The 13,985-nt window shown below is 48.5% G+C and overlaps 2 protein-coding genes across 4 annotated transcripts in view; one reads left to right on the top strand and one right to left on the bottom strand.

Moving 5' to 3' along the window:
* Positions 1-10,024, bottom strand: part of Tubgcp2 (tubulin gamma complex component 2) — a 24,892-nt gene extending 14,868 nt beyond the window's left edge. Inside the window, exons 1-5 of one of the 3 annotated variants that reach the window (XM_021167333.3) lie at positions 9,769-10,024; positions 6,987-7,172; positions 5,171-5,299; positions 4,086-4,262; positions 2,895-3,054 (exon numbers count right to left, since the gene is read on the bottom strand). In XM_021167333.3, the coding sequence (XP_021022992.1) occupies positions 2,895-3,054; positions 4,086-4,262; positions 5,171-5,299; positions 6,987-7,136 (616 nt within the window). In that variant the 5' untranslated portion in view covers positions 7,137-7,172; positions 9,769-10,024. The other 2 variants (XM_021167334.3, XM_021167332.2) reach the window with 2 other exon arrangements.
* Znf511 (zinc finger protein 511) lies at positions 9,831-13,985 on the top strand. The gene is made up of 6 exons (XM_021167335.3): positions 9,831-10,028; positions 10,243-10,316; positions 10,645-10,846; positions 10,942-11,066; positions 12,762-12,881; positions 13,627-13,985. Exons 1-6 carry the CDS (start codon positions 9,876-9,878, stop codon positions 13,703-13,705), a joined length of 753 nt encoding a protein of 250 aa, XP_021022994.1. The 5' UTR covers positions 9,831-9,875; the 3' UTR covers positions 13,706-13,985.

Below are 13,985 nucleotides of genomic sequence, written 5' to 3'. Positions count from 1 at the left end.
CCACCACTTTGGGAGATGTTGAAAACCTTAAGAGATAAGATATAGTTAGACAAAGTGGGTTAGTAGGGGGTGTGCCTTTCAAGGTTATAGCTGGTCCTTAGCTCTATTCCTGCTCTCTGCTCCTGTCCACCATTAGGTAAACAGGATCCTTCACACGTTCTATGTGCCATGATCCTCTGTCTCACCAACAGAACTAATGACCATGAACTGACACATCTAAAACCATGGGCCCAAAATAATCTTTTCCCCCATAAGTCATGTATGTCAGGTATTAGGTCAGAGTGGTAAGAAAGCTAACCCAGGCTAAGTATGCAGCATTTATCATTACAACTGATTAAGTCTGTGTAGTTCTCCAATGAAAAAGGTTTCCTTTAAAGACATTACTGGCCAGGCATGGTGGCACACAATTTCAATCCCAACACTCAGGAGGAAGAGGTTGGTGGATCTCTGAGAGTCTTGGGGCAGTGTGGTCTACACAGTGAGTTCCAGGACAGCCATGGCTACATACTGAGACCCTATATAAAACAAACAAAACTCAAAACAAATGAATAGGACACCACATGTTAAATGTCAAGAAAATGCCTGCTTCTACACCAACAGGACAAGATGGTAGTCACAGTCCACCTACTGAGGTAGCTCTATCCCAGCCATCCTGTCTCAGCATGGCTTTCCCTCCTGTCCCCCCGTGCCTGGCATGTGCTGGTGCCATTCAGGGAACAATCTGGGCCCGACAGCATGGAGAAGTGTCACACAACATACTTTGTACTTCATAAAATCTCTTCATTGGCCTTGCATCCCCCCAATCGAGAGGGTGTAAGTGCCACGTGCAAAGCTCTCTATGTAGCTGCCTTCCAGCCCAGGACACGACATCGCGCTTATATCCATCCATGCCTTTGAGTTCCAAGTTCCACTTCTCACTTTACTGCACTGGCTCTCTCTTGACCGGTAAAACCACAATTCTAATCTCCATGGTTTGACAGTTGTTCTGTGTGTTTCCCGAATGGCAGGATCTTTTACAAATAGCTCTGACCCTCTGTATGGTTTATTTCTCAGCCTACCACTCTTGGTTCACCTGCAGCATAAGCCCCCCATGGTGATGGTAGGTAGCAGGTGGTGAGATGGAGCGGCTCTCCATACCTCAGTATTTTATCATTGCTGAAATACTGTGAATCATCATGCCTATTCTAATGACTACTGGGAGCTCCTCAACACAAGCATGAGTCTGGCAGATACTCTCTGGCTTCTAATCAACACATGTGCATAGCAGATGCTAGCCCTGTCCTCCTACCAGCATGCCTGAATAGGGAAAAATACCAAACAAAATTGAACCAACATCTTACAGTGTATTAGGTGTGACAAGGGAGGACAAGGAAGGGGTGACTATCACCAGATCTTTAGTTGAGCTCTGAAGGGGCTGGGGAATACAGGGTGCAAATGCCTGAGGTAGCAGACCTGGCTTCTCTGTCTGGTATGCAGGGCCTGAGTGGAAAATGAAGCTCAAGGGCAGAAGAGGCTAGCCTGGGCAAACTGTCAGGGTTTTGTTGGGGATGGGGGGAATAGTAGGGTTGTCACTGGACAGGCTTACCTGAGACTCAGGTCCTGTACTGAAGGAGGGCTCTAGCTATGCCTACAGAAGTATGGGAACTACAGGAAGAGGGGAAAGGTGAGGTTGTCAAGATCCATGCCCCTGCATGAAGCCATGGCCACTGGGATTAAGGTAATGAAACAGAAGACTGTTTGCTTGCGCACGCTCAGTGCATCTCAATTTTCAACAACTACAGGTGTGAGTAAGCCACTAGGGAGGTGGCAGGTACCTCAGCAGAGTGGCCTTAGGTGACATAAAGTTTACCTGGACACTTGAAAGTGGAGATGGAATAGGTAGATCTGGGACTGATCGCAGGGAGCCGAGGCAATGGGAGAAGACAGGGAGTTCCCTGGAATGAACGGATGGAAGGGCAGAGTTGGAACAACTGGAGAAATGATGGCTCGTGATGCTGAGGGAAGCTGAGGATGGGGAAAGAGTCCTGAGGGACACGCACTATGCAGAGCACCAGCTACATCCACGGGGTGCAGGAAAGTAAGGTCTAAGGCGGAAGCTCTGCCAATGATGATGATTATGCTGGCCACAGGAGAACAGACAGGGAAGGAGACAATTACCAGGTGACAGGATAGGTGACAACTAGGTACCCGCCAACACCGCAAACAGCAAGTCTACGACATAAAGACAGCTGCCTCTACCTTCCCATGAACTTGCAGCAGAATCATGTCTGCTTGGGGACAGGAGAAAACAATTTGTCTAACAGCCCTATAAGATTTGGAGACAGGAGAGCACGCTCAATTTGTCTAATAGCCCTATAAGGTATTTCTAAAGGTGACAGTAGACCTCTGCACTAACACCATACAGAGCTCAGGAGCTGGGGCAAGGCACACCACTTCACAGTTCTCTTAAACTGGGGCTACCATCAAACAGGCAGGAAACCACATCTAAGCTATGCCAGTGCAAATGTTCACATTTGGTCTGAAAAGACTCTCTGGGGTTGCATGTAGTCCGCGGTATGCCAACACACACATCTGAGGTTCCTGAGAACCTGCCCTGAAACAGCAATGCTGTCAGACAGATGCAACTTTTAAGGCCTTTGTGAGCATAGCGCTAATACTTGATGCAGTCTGTGGTAATGACAAATCACTTTTCAGGAACGTGTGCCCTCCTGGTCCTTGTGTCTACAAACTGGTGCACAGCCCAGGAGGCCAGCTCCAGCTGTCCTAAGGCTCTGGCAGGAGGAACGCAAGAACAATCATTCAAGTCCTCTGGGCTTCAGTGTGTCACAGCCTGCTGAGGTACATGCAGGCAAGCAGAGAAACTCCTAGGTGTCAGAAAGAAATTCATCACATACCTATAGGCAAAACTGTGTCTGAGCTCAAGCCCGAGCCAATCAGGAAATCTCCAGCCAATGTTGGTCTCTCATACACCCATGCTGGGAAGACAGGGAGGGGCTGGCCTGAATTTTTTTTGTTCTGTTTGTCTCGAAGCATCTTTCTTGTAAGTTCCAGAGACTAGTAAGGGCATTTTAAAAAACAAAAACAAAATATACTATAGTGCAAATAAAACCAAGATATCTATGGAAATTAACACATCTTTGGGATAAAAAAAAAAAAGTCCATCATTTTAGTACATAGGACATTCGATCTAAGGAGACATGGTTCTAACAACCCATCACAACATCTGTGCCTAAGAACAAGAGAGCCAGGCCCTCTCAAGGTCTCTGTTCAATAAGGAACAACCCACAGTGTCAGGGCACCAGCTATGAGGGCCATGGGAAAGTACCTGCATTTTACCAAAGTGTTTCAGATCAGGACACAAAGCAGGAAGAGCCTGAATCAATTTTCTTTGCAGTGGCTACATCTAACACCACTTGCTGAGTAAGACAGGAGTTAGCAACTGACATCTCCTTCCCCTATGGAGAAGGCCAACCACAAGGCTACAGGCTATACGCTAGGCCATGCACATAGTACTGCCCTTCCTGGAGATTAACAACCAGAGGCTGACAAAGCTGGCCACTTTTGGAAGTACTGACTTAGCTCTGCATGCCTGCACAGTACACAGGCTGGATGGTATGAGGGCAATGAGAAACTGGCACAGGGATATATCTGAAAGACTGTGCTGTGTCCTCTGTGCTCAGAGGTTAGGCCTTGGAAAGGGGTCCAAGGCTCTTAAAAGCAGGCACGTGGTATCTCTAAGAAGATACTAAAAACTCGCAAAACCACCAATGTGAGGCAGAATAAATCCAAGCTGCAGCAAGCCTAGTGGAAAAAAAAATAACCTTGAGGAAATAAACTGGTAATTTAAAAAGTACTGCCTTGTTGGAAACTGTCAACAAATTCCAGTAGGGAACCATGACGCGTGCTGGCTTAGCTGCACTGCATGTGGACTGGGTCAGACCCTCAGTGCACTGTTTACCTTTTAGGTCAGAGTTATGACTAAGGAACGCAATGTAGCCCTGGCCTCGCTTACGTCAGATTAGTTTTTACTGAGAGTAGACATATCTGCTTAGCTAGCAAGCTGTGCACCGTGGAAGATCTGGTACCTGCTGCAGTGTGGAGCCTGTGGACACACTGCCAAGCTGCTTCCTCAGTTCCTCTAGCTCTTGTGTGGACATCTTAGAGGCTGCAGCAGGGATGCTGAAGCTGGTGCTGTTGCTAGCTGCAGTACTAGCTGCAAGCTCAGCTCTTTCCTTTGCATTCTGTTGCAAAAACTGAAGTGTCTGAAAACACACAAAACCATGCATTCACACTAAGTCACAAAAGCTGTGTTCTACCACCTGTCATGTCACCGAAACACCAGGGGAAGGAAGGCCTACAGCCTTCTTCAATAGGCAATCCTTAACTTCACCCCCAGTGGCAACATCCCTCAGCACTCAGCCTACACCCAGGCTGCAGCACCGCTTCCCCTTTCTGTGCTGGGGCCTGGCACACACCTCTACACTGATGGAGAGTAGGGCTCAAGGACCACTCACTGGCTCCACACTGACATATGACACATGCAGATGTGCCCACCTCATGCTACTACATCCGTGTCTCCTGGTCTATGCCCATTCTGAGTCACAGCTTGCTATGAGTCACTGCTATCTATGGTTTAGATATGAAATGCCTTCCCAAAAGATTCACATCTTCAAGGCTCAGTCCCCAGCTGGTGATGTTTTTGAGAGGCGACTGATCATGAAGAGTTTAACCTTGTCAGCGGATTAACTCATCAACCGCACACACTGAATTCTTCACGCCTGTTAGTCCATCTCTCTCTGTTTTCTTTCCAGTAGCCATGAGGTCAGCGCTCTGCCACCTCTCTACCAGGCCACTAACTGAAGCTCTAGCCTCAAAGAAAGCAGACTGAAACCATAAACCAATACAACTATTTCCCTTTAACTTTTCAGGTATCCCTCCAGCATGGAAAGGCTAACATTCACCAAACACATGCCTTCAAAGTGGTGCCGTCAGGAGGCACAGCTGCCAATCGATGAGAGCAGAGCAGGACATGCAGAAGTGAATGCACGTAAGGCATCGCCTGCCCCCCAGGCTCCTTGAGGAAGCCAAGCCGGCACTCAGTGGAGGCACTGGAGGGTGTTCTCAGTGTCCCCAAAGCTGGCGTGGTGCTGCAGATGAGGCGGATGCTTACCTCTTTGTCTTCTGTGAGTTTTGATAACAGGTACACCAGTGGGTCAAGGTTCCTTGTGTTTTTAGATTTCAGTTCATCATATTTCTTTAAAAAGTCCTCAGGAGTTCGAGAAAATTCTGCAATTTTGACCTCAAATCACAAGCATATAAGTAACTTAATAATGGTAACAAATCAGATACGAAAAAATCTTCAAGAAAATGAAACACAAAAAATAAACCAAATTTGGATTAGGTGAGTTAAATAATTACATCTCCAAAGTAAACAGCGAGTTAATGTCTATGGTTCGCGGAAGCCAGCCTCTCTTCCCCTGGACATTCTCAGTGTATGCCCACAGGCCTAGGAGCACTGACACGGGAGCACTCACAGCTCCCCCCAACGCTCACGCATCCTTCCACAGCTTGAGCTCACTTCCTCCCAGACTCACTGCCTGCACCAGCTCAGGGCCGCTTCACTCAGCAACTCTTACAGATCTGGCTACAAACCGAGTGTGCGCTTCCCGAGCCACGCTCCATCCAACTCATCTGCTGTACTGGTGCCATCATTACACTTTAAGTGACTGAAGCATCACAATGCCTGTCTTATTTTATTTTAACTTTTAAAAGGTTTATTGTGGGGCTGGTGAGATGGCTCAGTGGGTAAGAGCACCCGACTGCTCTTCCGTAGGTCCAGAGTTCAAATCCCAGCAACCATATGGTGGCTCACAACCATCCGTAATGAGATCTGATGCCCTCCTCTGGTGTGTCTGAAGACAGCTACAGTGTACTTACATATAATAAATAAATAAATAAATCTTTTTTTTTTTTTTTTTTTTTGGTTTTTCAAGACAGGGTTTCTCTGTGTAGTCGTGGCTGTCCTGGAACTCACTCTGTAGCCCAGGCTGGCCTCGAACTCAGAAATCCGCCTGCCTCTGCCTCCCGAGTGCTGGGATTAAAGGCGTGCGCCACCACGCCTGGCTAATAAATCTTAAAAAAAAAAATTAAAAAAAAAAGGTTTATTGTATGTATCTGAGTGTTTTGCTTACATGTATGTGCATGCAGTGCCCAGAGAGACCAGAAAAGGGCATCCGATGCCCTAGCACTAGAGTTACAGATGGTTCTGAGCCACCATGAGAGGAGCTGGAAACCGAACCAAGCCCTCTGCAAGAGCTGCAAAAAGTGTTTTTAACCACTGAGCCATCTCTCTAGCATCTATATTTTTAGGTCTAAAAACAATCATATTTTTAGTAGATTTCAAATTCAAATATATCTTTTGTTAAAGATTTATACTTTTGAATTATGGCTCCTTTAATAAATAAAGAAATAATACTTGAACCAGGTGTGATGTGGCACACACTTTTAATCTCAGCACTCAGGAGACAGATCATTGTGAGTTCAAGGTCAGCCTGGTCTACATATCTACATAGTGAGTTTCAGACCAGAGAAAAGGAAAGAAAGGAAGGAGAAAAAAAAGTCCTGAAATTCCAATGTGATTAATACCAGTCGCTTCCTTTTTCCCACCCAGTGATTTTTGCATATACTAAGTCTCCTCCACAGGGAAGAGGGGAGGACTGTGTAAGTCAGAGTTTGAGACTACTCCACCTCTCTCTCTGCACACCCACTGATTCGCCTATATAGTGGGGTAAATAACAGGAGGTACTGCCAGAGCACTGTGAATGCCAGGTTCAAAGGAGGCATCTACTGGGCCAGGTGCTGCTGGCCCAGCCTTGCTGAGGCTATCAGGGACAGGCCTCCATCTCCACAGCCCTAGGATGAGCACCCTCACCCATGGCCCCGCACCTCTGGGCCCCTGTGGTCCTGTACCAGAAGTAGGTGCTCACCTTGGCACTGTGGGCAGAGACTGTGGTTGTGACATACGGCGTCCGGTTCTTCTGCAGCAGGTCAATGTAGACCTCAGCCCCATCCCCGCCATGGATGCGGAGCAGGCTGAGCAGCTCATTGACATCATGGTGAATCCGAAATTCGCTCATAGTTTAGCTCTGAGACACCAACATAACCAAGTTTTCCTGAAGGCAGAAAGAAAGCTGTTTATAACATTAAAACCTAAAGTTCTTCCGACTGACTCAAGCCTTTGTCAGAAAGACCATTGCCAAGATGACGTCAACCGCCGGCCTCTCCCCTTCCCTGGCAGGCTGGTCTATCAAAATTCTGCTGAGATCTTGCCGTACCCATGCCCACAGAGCTTCCAACTGTTTCCCAGCTTACACGACCACTTAAGGAGCCAGTTGTACCAGGTGAATCACTGAAATGGACCCCTCAAGCCTGGTTCTCCTACTTCCGTCCATCATCATGTGACCATGGGCGACCAGGGGGCAGATCTGCTATTTTATCTGAGTTTTTCTGGCCCTCGCCTGGCAGACACAACAATCGTGCCCCTGGGGGAGCTTGCACAGGCCAAGGCTACTGTCTCTGTCCAGACATATTAAAACTTCCCACTCCTAAGGCCATACCCAGGTCTTAAACCATAAACTGTTCATGATTCGTAGATAGTTACAAGAAAGGGGGCTTCTCTCATCTCTAAATAGCTTCCTTTAAGCCTTTAGATATGTCTCAGGAGAGACACTCTTGGCAGTTACCTGGCAAGGGACAGGGACAGTCATGTTAATACAATCGTCCTACATACAGGGAGACAAAGCTACAGTTGAAAGGTACCCTGTAAAGAAACCTGACCGACTCTTAACAGCCTGCTTGCTTGACCTTCTGACACCCCTGGGTATCTATCTCTATTAATCTCCACAGATGTTCTAGAGGTAGCACAACTTATTTAGCAAGTCTGGCATAACCAATCATGAGCAAGTCAGGTGCATACTTGTAACGGCCAATGATTAAAACAAAGTTGGGGTGGAGGTAGAGAGGTATGAAGAGGGAATGATTCTGGAGCAGAGGTTCCCGACCTGTGGGCCAAGACCCCACAACTCTTCCACTGGCATCATATGTCAGATGTCTTACATATCAAGTACTTACAGGATGATTCATAACAGTAGTAAGGCAATAGTTTTATGGTTGGGGGTCAGCAATACACGCACCGTTGCATTAAAGGGTCGAAGCATTAGGAAGGTTGGGAACCACTACAGGCTCCTAGATAATAAAACCAGCCTGTGCCGGTTGGCTTTTGTACACTTGACACAAACCTAGACATATCTGGGAAGATGGAATCTCAATTGAGAAACTGTTTCTATCAGATTTAGCCTGTAATCAAAGCATATAGGGCATCTCTTTGATTGATGACTAATGGGGGAAGGCCTGGATCACTGTGGGGGGGATGCCACCCCCTGAGCAAGAAAGCAGGCTGGCCTGGGGTGTGTGTGTGTGTGTGTGTGTGTGTGTGTGTGTGTGTGTGTATGTGACATTCACCTTTAATCCCCAGCACTTAGGAAGCACAGACAATCACAGATCTCCTAGTTCAAGGCCAGTCTGGTCTCAGAACAAGACAGGGCTACACAGTAAAAAAAAATAAACAAAAGCCCCAAAACAAAACACCTAACCAAGCCAGGCAGTGGTGGCACACGCCTTTAATCCCAGCACTTGGGAGGCAGAGGCAGGTGGATTTCTGAGTTCTAGGCCAGACTGGTCTACAAAGTGAGTTGGCCAGGACAGCCAGGATACACAGAGAAACCCTGTCTCGGAAAAACAAAAACAAAAACAAAAAAACAACAACAACAACAAAAAAACACCTAGCCAAGACATGGCCTGTCAAAACCATTTTATAATTTGCAAAATGTCAAGAATCCAAATACTTTTACAGAGACAAAAGTGAGAGAGAGGATATCACGCCTGCTCATAAGCAGCTGTCTAAAGACATAGAGACGCTCACTTCCAGGGCTTAATTACAAAAAGGCTTTCCTTCCTTCATCCCTCCCTCCTTCTCTTCTTCTCCCCCCTCCCCCCACCCGTGCCTCTCCCTGCTCCCCAGCTCCCTCTCCTTAGGAGGAAGGTTTTATTATAAATAAGAGAGAAAACATCCAGAGACATATGGAAGAATCCAGAACAGAGAGAAAGAGAAACAGACAGAGCAAGGCTTGGGCTGAGAGAGAAGGGAGAATAACCCCAAAAGGTTTTCATTTGTATCTATTAAACAGTAGCGTCCCTTCTTTCTTGACACTTATATTCATACTGGGGGAGGGTGACCTATTTTGGGAGAGGAGCAAAGTTAAAGCCCCTCAAAGTGTCAGCTGCACGTTTCGACCGTCTTTTTGTTTATGTTAGGGTTTCTCCCCACACCTGTCTCTACAGCAGCAGGCCCTGATCCCTTCACCCCTGAACCCCGAGCACCAGCAGCAGATGCAGAAAACCCGCAGGCCAGCACCGCAGTCACCGCGGGGCTGTCAAGAGAGGAGTCACACTAACCACGAACTTCCCAAGGCCACTGCCTCCAATTGGATGGACTCCTGGAGAGGACAGAAAGAGCCAGAGAGGCAGTCGTACCGTGGAGCGAGACAAGCCCGGGCTGGCGGACGGAACCGCCGGCAGCAGAGGCCCAAGAGAATCAGGCTCTTCCCTGCTGCAAGCCAGCCTGGCTCCGGTACCCGATCCAGCGCCAGGCTCCAGCCCCGCCCTTCTCCGACCAGTTCCCGCCACAACACAGACCCAGCCCTGACTCACCTCCGCGCGTCGCGTCCCGCCCCGCAGGGTCGCCACAGGAAGTTATTAGACGTCACGTCCGTCACCACCCCTCCGACGGTGGCCGAAGGGCCGCGGCGGCCGTGGTGATGTTGCTTCCCCCTGCACTATATTCCCGCCTGGCCGGGGAGCCAGGGGCAGCCGAACCGCTGCCCGTGGAGCGGAACCCTGCGGCTGGGGAGGCACCCTTCCGATTCGCGCCGCGTGCCGTGCGCTTCCCGCGGGATCACGAATTCTTCGAGGTGCGTGACAACCCGGGCGGAAGATGTCCTGAGCCCCTACAGGGAGGGGCTTAGAAGCGGGACTGTCGCTGTGGGCGGGGCTTGTGGGGACCGGACCTGTGGATAGGATCAAGGGGCTGGACACAGCTCTGTGGGTTGGGGCGTGGCTCAAAGCTGTAGGGCGTGGCTTCGATGCCCAAGTCCACCCACAGCTCTTGACGCCTGTCTTCTGTAGGATGGGGATGTGCAGCGGCACCTGTACTTGCAGGACATGCTCACGCAAGTGTCCGAGACGCCGGAAAAATCCATGTGAGCAGCTTGGCTTCGAGGCCTTACTCGGCTTGCTAGCGCTATCCTGATTCCTCCTCTCTAGTCCGCTTACACCCTGGGACTCCGACCCCTCCCAGTTGACACCAGAGTAGCATCCGCTTAGCACCACCCTGCCCTAACACGAGCATGGCTTGGCTGGGTCTTCCCTCCCCTAGTCTGTTAGTAAGGTTTGGGGTGGCACAAGAAGCGCTCTTCTTGTTTCAGGCTCAGCTGGAATATGGGTAGGAAGTTCCGCCGGAATTCCTGCCTTGGGATAGTTGGGGGAAGGGGGAGACATTTCTCCCAAGAGACACACCTCCTTTCCCAGGGTGCCTGAGTTCACCTGTCAGGTGGCTGGCTGTTGCCAAGTGTTTGCCGCCATAGAAGACTACCAGCACCACTACCACATGATGCACGGAAACACCTGCTCCTTCTGCAACCGTGCCTTCCCCTCCGGGCATTTGCTGGATGTCCACATCCTGGAGTGGCACGACTCTCTGTTTCAGATCCTGGCCCAGAGGCAAGACATGGTGGGTGCTGACTACACTGGGCGCATCTGCAGTGGTGACTGGGATTAGGGTCTTAGGGCAGGGTGAGAGTAGAGGTGACACTTTATTCTTTGTAGTACCAGTGCTTGGTTGAAAGCTGCCCAGAGAAGTTCAAGACCAGCCAAGACCGGAAGGATCACATGGTGAGGCTACACCTGTACCCTGCGGATTTCCGATTTGATAAGCCCAAGACGAACAGAGGGTACGTGAGGGACCCAGTTGTGACTGTCCCCAGTCTTAAGCCTGGGAACAGACACTGTAATCAAATCTTAGTGAGGACACTAACAGAGCAGAGGGTGAGGTGCTAGCAGGTGCTTGTGCTGGTCTGGTGTCTTCCATGGCCCCCTGATGCTACCAGCAGGGCACCGGGGACTGTCCCAAGTGTGTGTGCTTTTCCCATGGAACCCCCTGTGTGCTCTTCACACTTCTCCCATGGAACCCCCTAGGGTTTTTTTTTTTTTCTCTCTCTCTCTCTCTCTGTGCTTACTTTTATAAACTTGTCAACAAAGCTGTCTGTTAGCATGACTGTTTAGACTCCCCTAAGGAGAATAATTCCTGGAATAACTTTTAGAATAATGCTTCTTTGCTCCCTTGAAAAATTGACTCCTTTCCATGAACTCCCATGATCATTCGATAGTGCATCGATGAGGTGACAGCTCATTCTGTGACGTGCATACGTTTGAGGTTCAATCCCTAGCACCTGCCTTAAAAATCCAAGTCTGGTGTGCACCATATAATGCTAGCACCATGAAAGTGAAGACAGAGATTTCTGGAGTTAGGCCAGCCAGCTTAGCCTCGTCTGTGAGCTCTGGGTCCCAGTGAGAGACCTCGTCTCATCCAGGTAGATGGCTCTTAGGAAATGACACCTGAGGTTGTCTTCTGTCCTAAATTTATAAACGTACACCACACACATGAGTATATACACTTCAGCACACACACAAAGATAAACAAATAAAATGTGTCTGAATTGGAGTCTGTTTTCAATCATTGCGGAGCCCATTGCACGGTGGAGTGCTTCAGGAGAATCTGCGTCTTCAATACTTCTCGATTTCTACAGAGCTGGACTAGCTCATTGGAAGTAGTGGCAAGAATCTATATCATCTAGTTGATTTTTAGTAAATCTCTCCCTCGTGGAAAGACATTTGGGGGCTGGGCTATAACTCAGTAGTAGAGTTTGGTTCCCAATATCCCCCTCAGATGGGTTATAACTGCTTGTAATTTCAATTGGATCCCTCCAAGGGATCCACCTTTTTCTTACTTCTAGGTATCCACACACGTGGCACCCAGAAGTGCACACACACATACACATAAATACCAAAATTTTAAAAATCTTAAAGAAAAATCCTACTGGGGGCTGAGTGTGTTGGCGTGTGCCTTTAATCCCAGGACTTGGAAAGCAGAGGCAGGCAAGTCTCAATTTAGAGTCCAGCCTGGTCTGTGTACCAAGTTCCTCTCCTTTTGGCTGGGGGAGGGGGAGTTTGGGGTAGGAGAGGTATCTCTCTGTGAATATGTGTAGCCCTGGCTCACCTGGAACTCACTTTGTAGACCTGGCCAGCCTGTAGAACTCCCAGAGATCACCTGTCTCTTCCTTCCTAGTGCTGGGGTTAAAGGCGCGTGCGACTGCACCCGGCCCCAGCTGTCTTTTCAAAAGAGGAGGAATGAGGGTCATTATACTTAAATTGATAAGTTATCAAACTTAGTTATAGAAACACAACCATTTCCAGGAGCATTCCTCTCTTTCCACTAGCCTGAACATTTCATTTTAACAGTAGATGGTGACAAAATAGTAAAAAAAAAAAACAACATTTTTGCAGGGGAAAAAAAAATAGTGTCTTCCTTCAAAGCTTCGTACCAGGGAGCCAGGTGGAAGTGTTGCTCACTGTTCTGTTCTCTGTAGCCCAGCCATGCCAGCTGTAGCAGATGCAGCAACCAGAGCCCGGACAGATGACAGTGACGCCATGGAGATCTGCTCTGAGCCCGCTGCCCCACCTCCCTGCAGGCGGACCTACAGTCACAGGTCTGTGTGTGCATCTTCCGGTGTGTGCTATGACCCTAGGCTTAAAGGTGGGTGACAATGAGCAGGAAGATGGGCTTAGATGAAGGTGACACCCTGAATGTTTTAGTTTCCCTTCCTTCCTATGCTTTGGATCCTGGAACCCAGCATGTAGACAGACAGACAGACACACACACACACAAACACAGTGTCATCTCAGCTGGGTAGAACTGATGGACCCTCCCCCGCACTTGCCTGCCAGACAGGCTTTCTCAGATTGAGCTAACATCAACTATTATCTTGGGGAAATTTTTGAACAGTGGGGGTGGTGGGATGATCCAGGAATCCAAACTGGCAAGAAGATGGACATGCATGTCCCTCAGTTCCTTCCAACATCCATCTTCCCACAGTTTTTTGGACCTTGGCCTGTGAGTACCCTGCCTGACTGTGGTGGTTGGGTTTCGGCAAGGTAGATAACAGGAAACAAATGCCACAGGGAGCCTCAGCAGGAGCCGACCTTGCTGATGAAATTCTTCTAAGCAAATGACCATGGTACCAGGAAGCTATCCCACAGGAAGGAGGTCTGAGATCAGGAGTTGATCCTAGGACCCAAGAGGGGAGACTCTATTTCCTGAGTGTTCCACAGAGCAAAAGGAGAACATTCCAGAATACAAATGTGAAGGAAGTACAGACAAACTACTGTTTTAAGTTGGGTTGCATGTTGTCAAAAATAATGCCATTGTTTAATATGACTGCTTTTCTGTTCCAGAATACCTTCTACTGTCTGTTTTGGCCAGGGTGCAGCCAGAGGATTTAAAAGCACCAAGAAAAAAAACAAACACCACTGATGGATCCTGGCGAGGAAAGCCAGACAGACTTTCAGGGAGTGGTGTGCCAGGGCCTTTCTCTCACTTCTGGATCAATGCCCTGAGCTGGACCCTTGTCACCTCCTTATTTCCATCTCTGGTCACTTGAAGCAACCAATACATAGAAACTCAGAATCTGCAGGTTCCAGAAATAACCAGGACACACTGAAGGACAGAGATGGAGAGGTCACCTACCTGCTCTGCAGTGGCTACTCTAAGAATGTCACTATTAAGCATATGTAATAAATTCTTTTTCACTGAT

This window comes from Mus caroli, unplaced genomic scaffold (assembly GCF_978045245.1).
Source record: "Mus caroli unplaced genomic scaffold, Mus_caroli_1 scaffold_8, whole genome shotgun sequence".
Lineage (NCBI taxonomy): Eukaryota > Metazoa > Chordata > Mammalia > Rodentia > Muridae > Mus > Mus caroli.
Note: the sequence above shows the minus strand (reverse complement) of the source record. Positions and strands in the feature narration are given on the sequence as shown.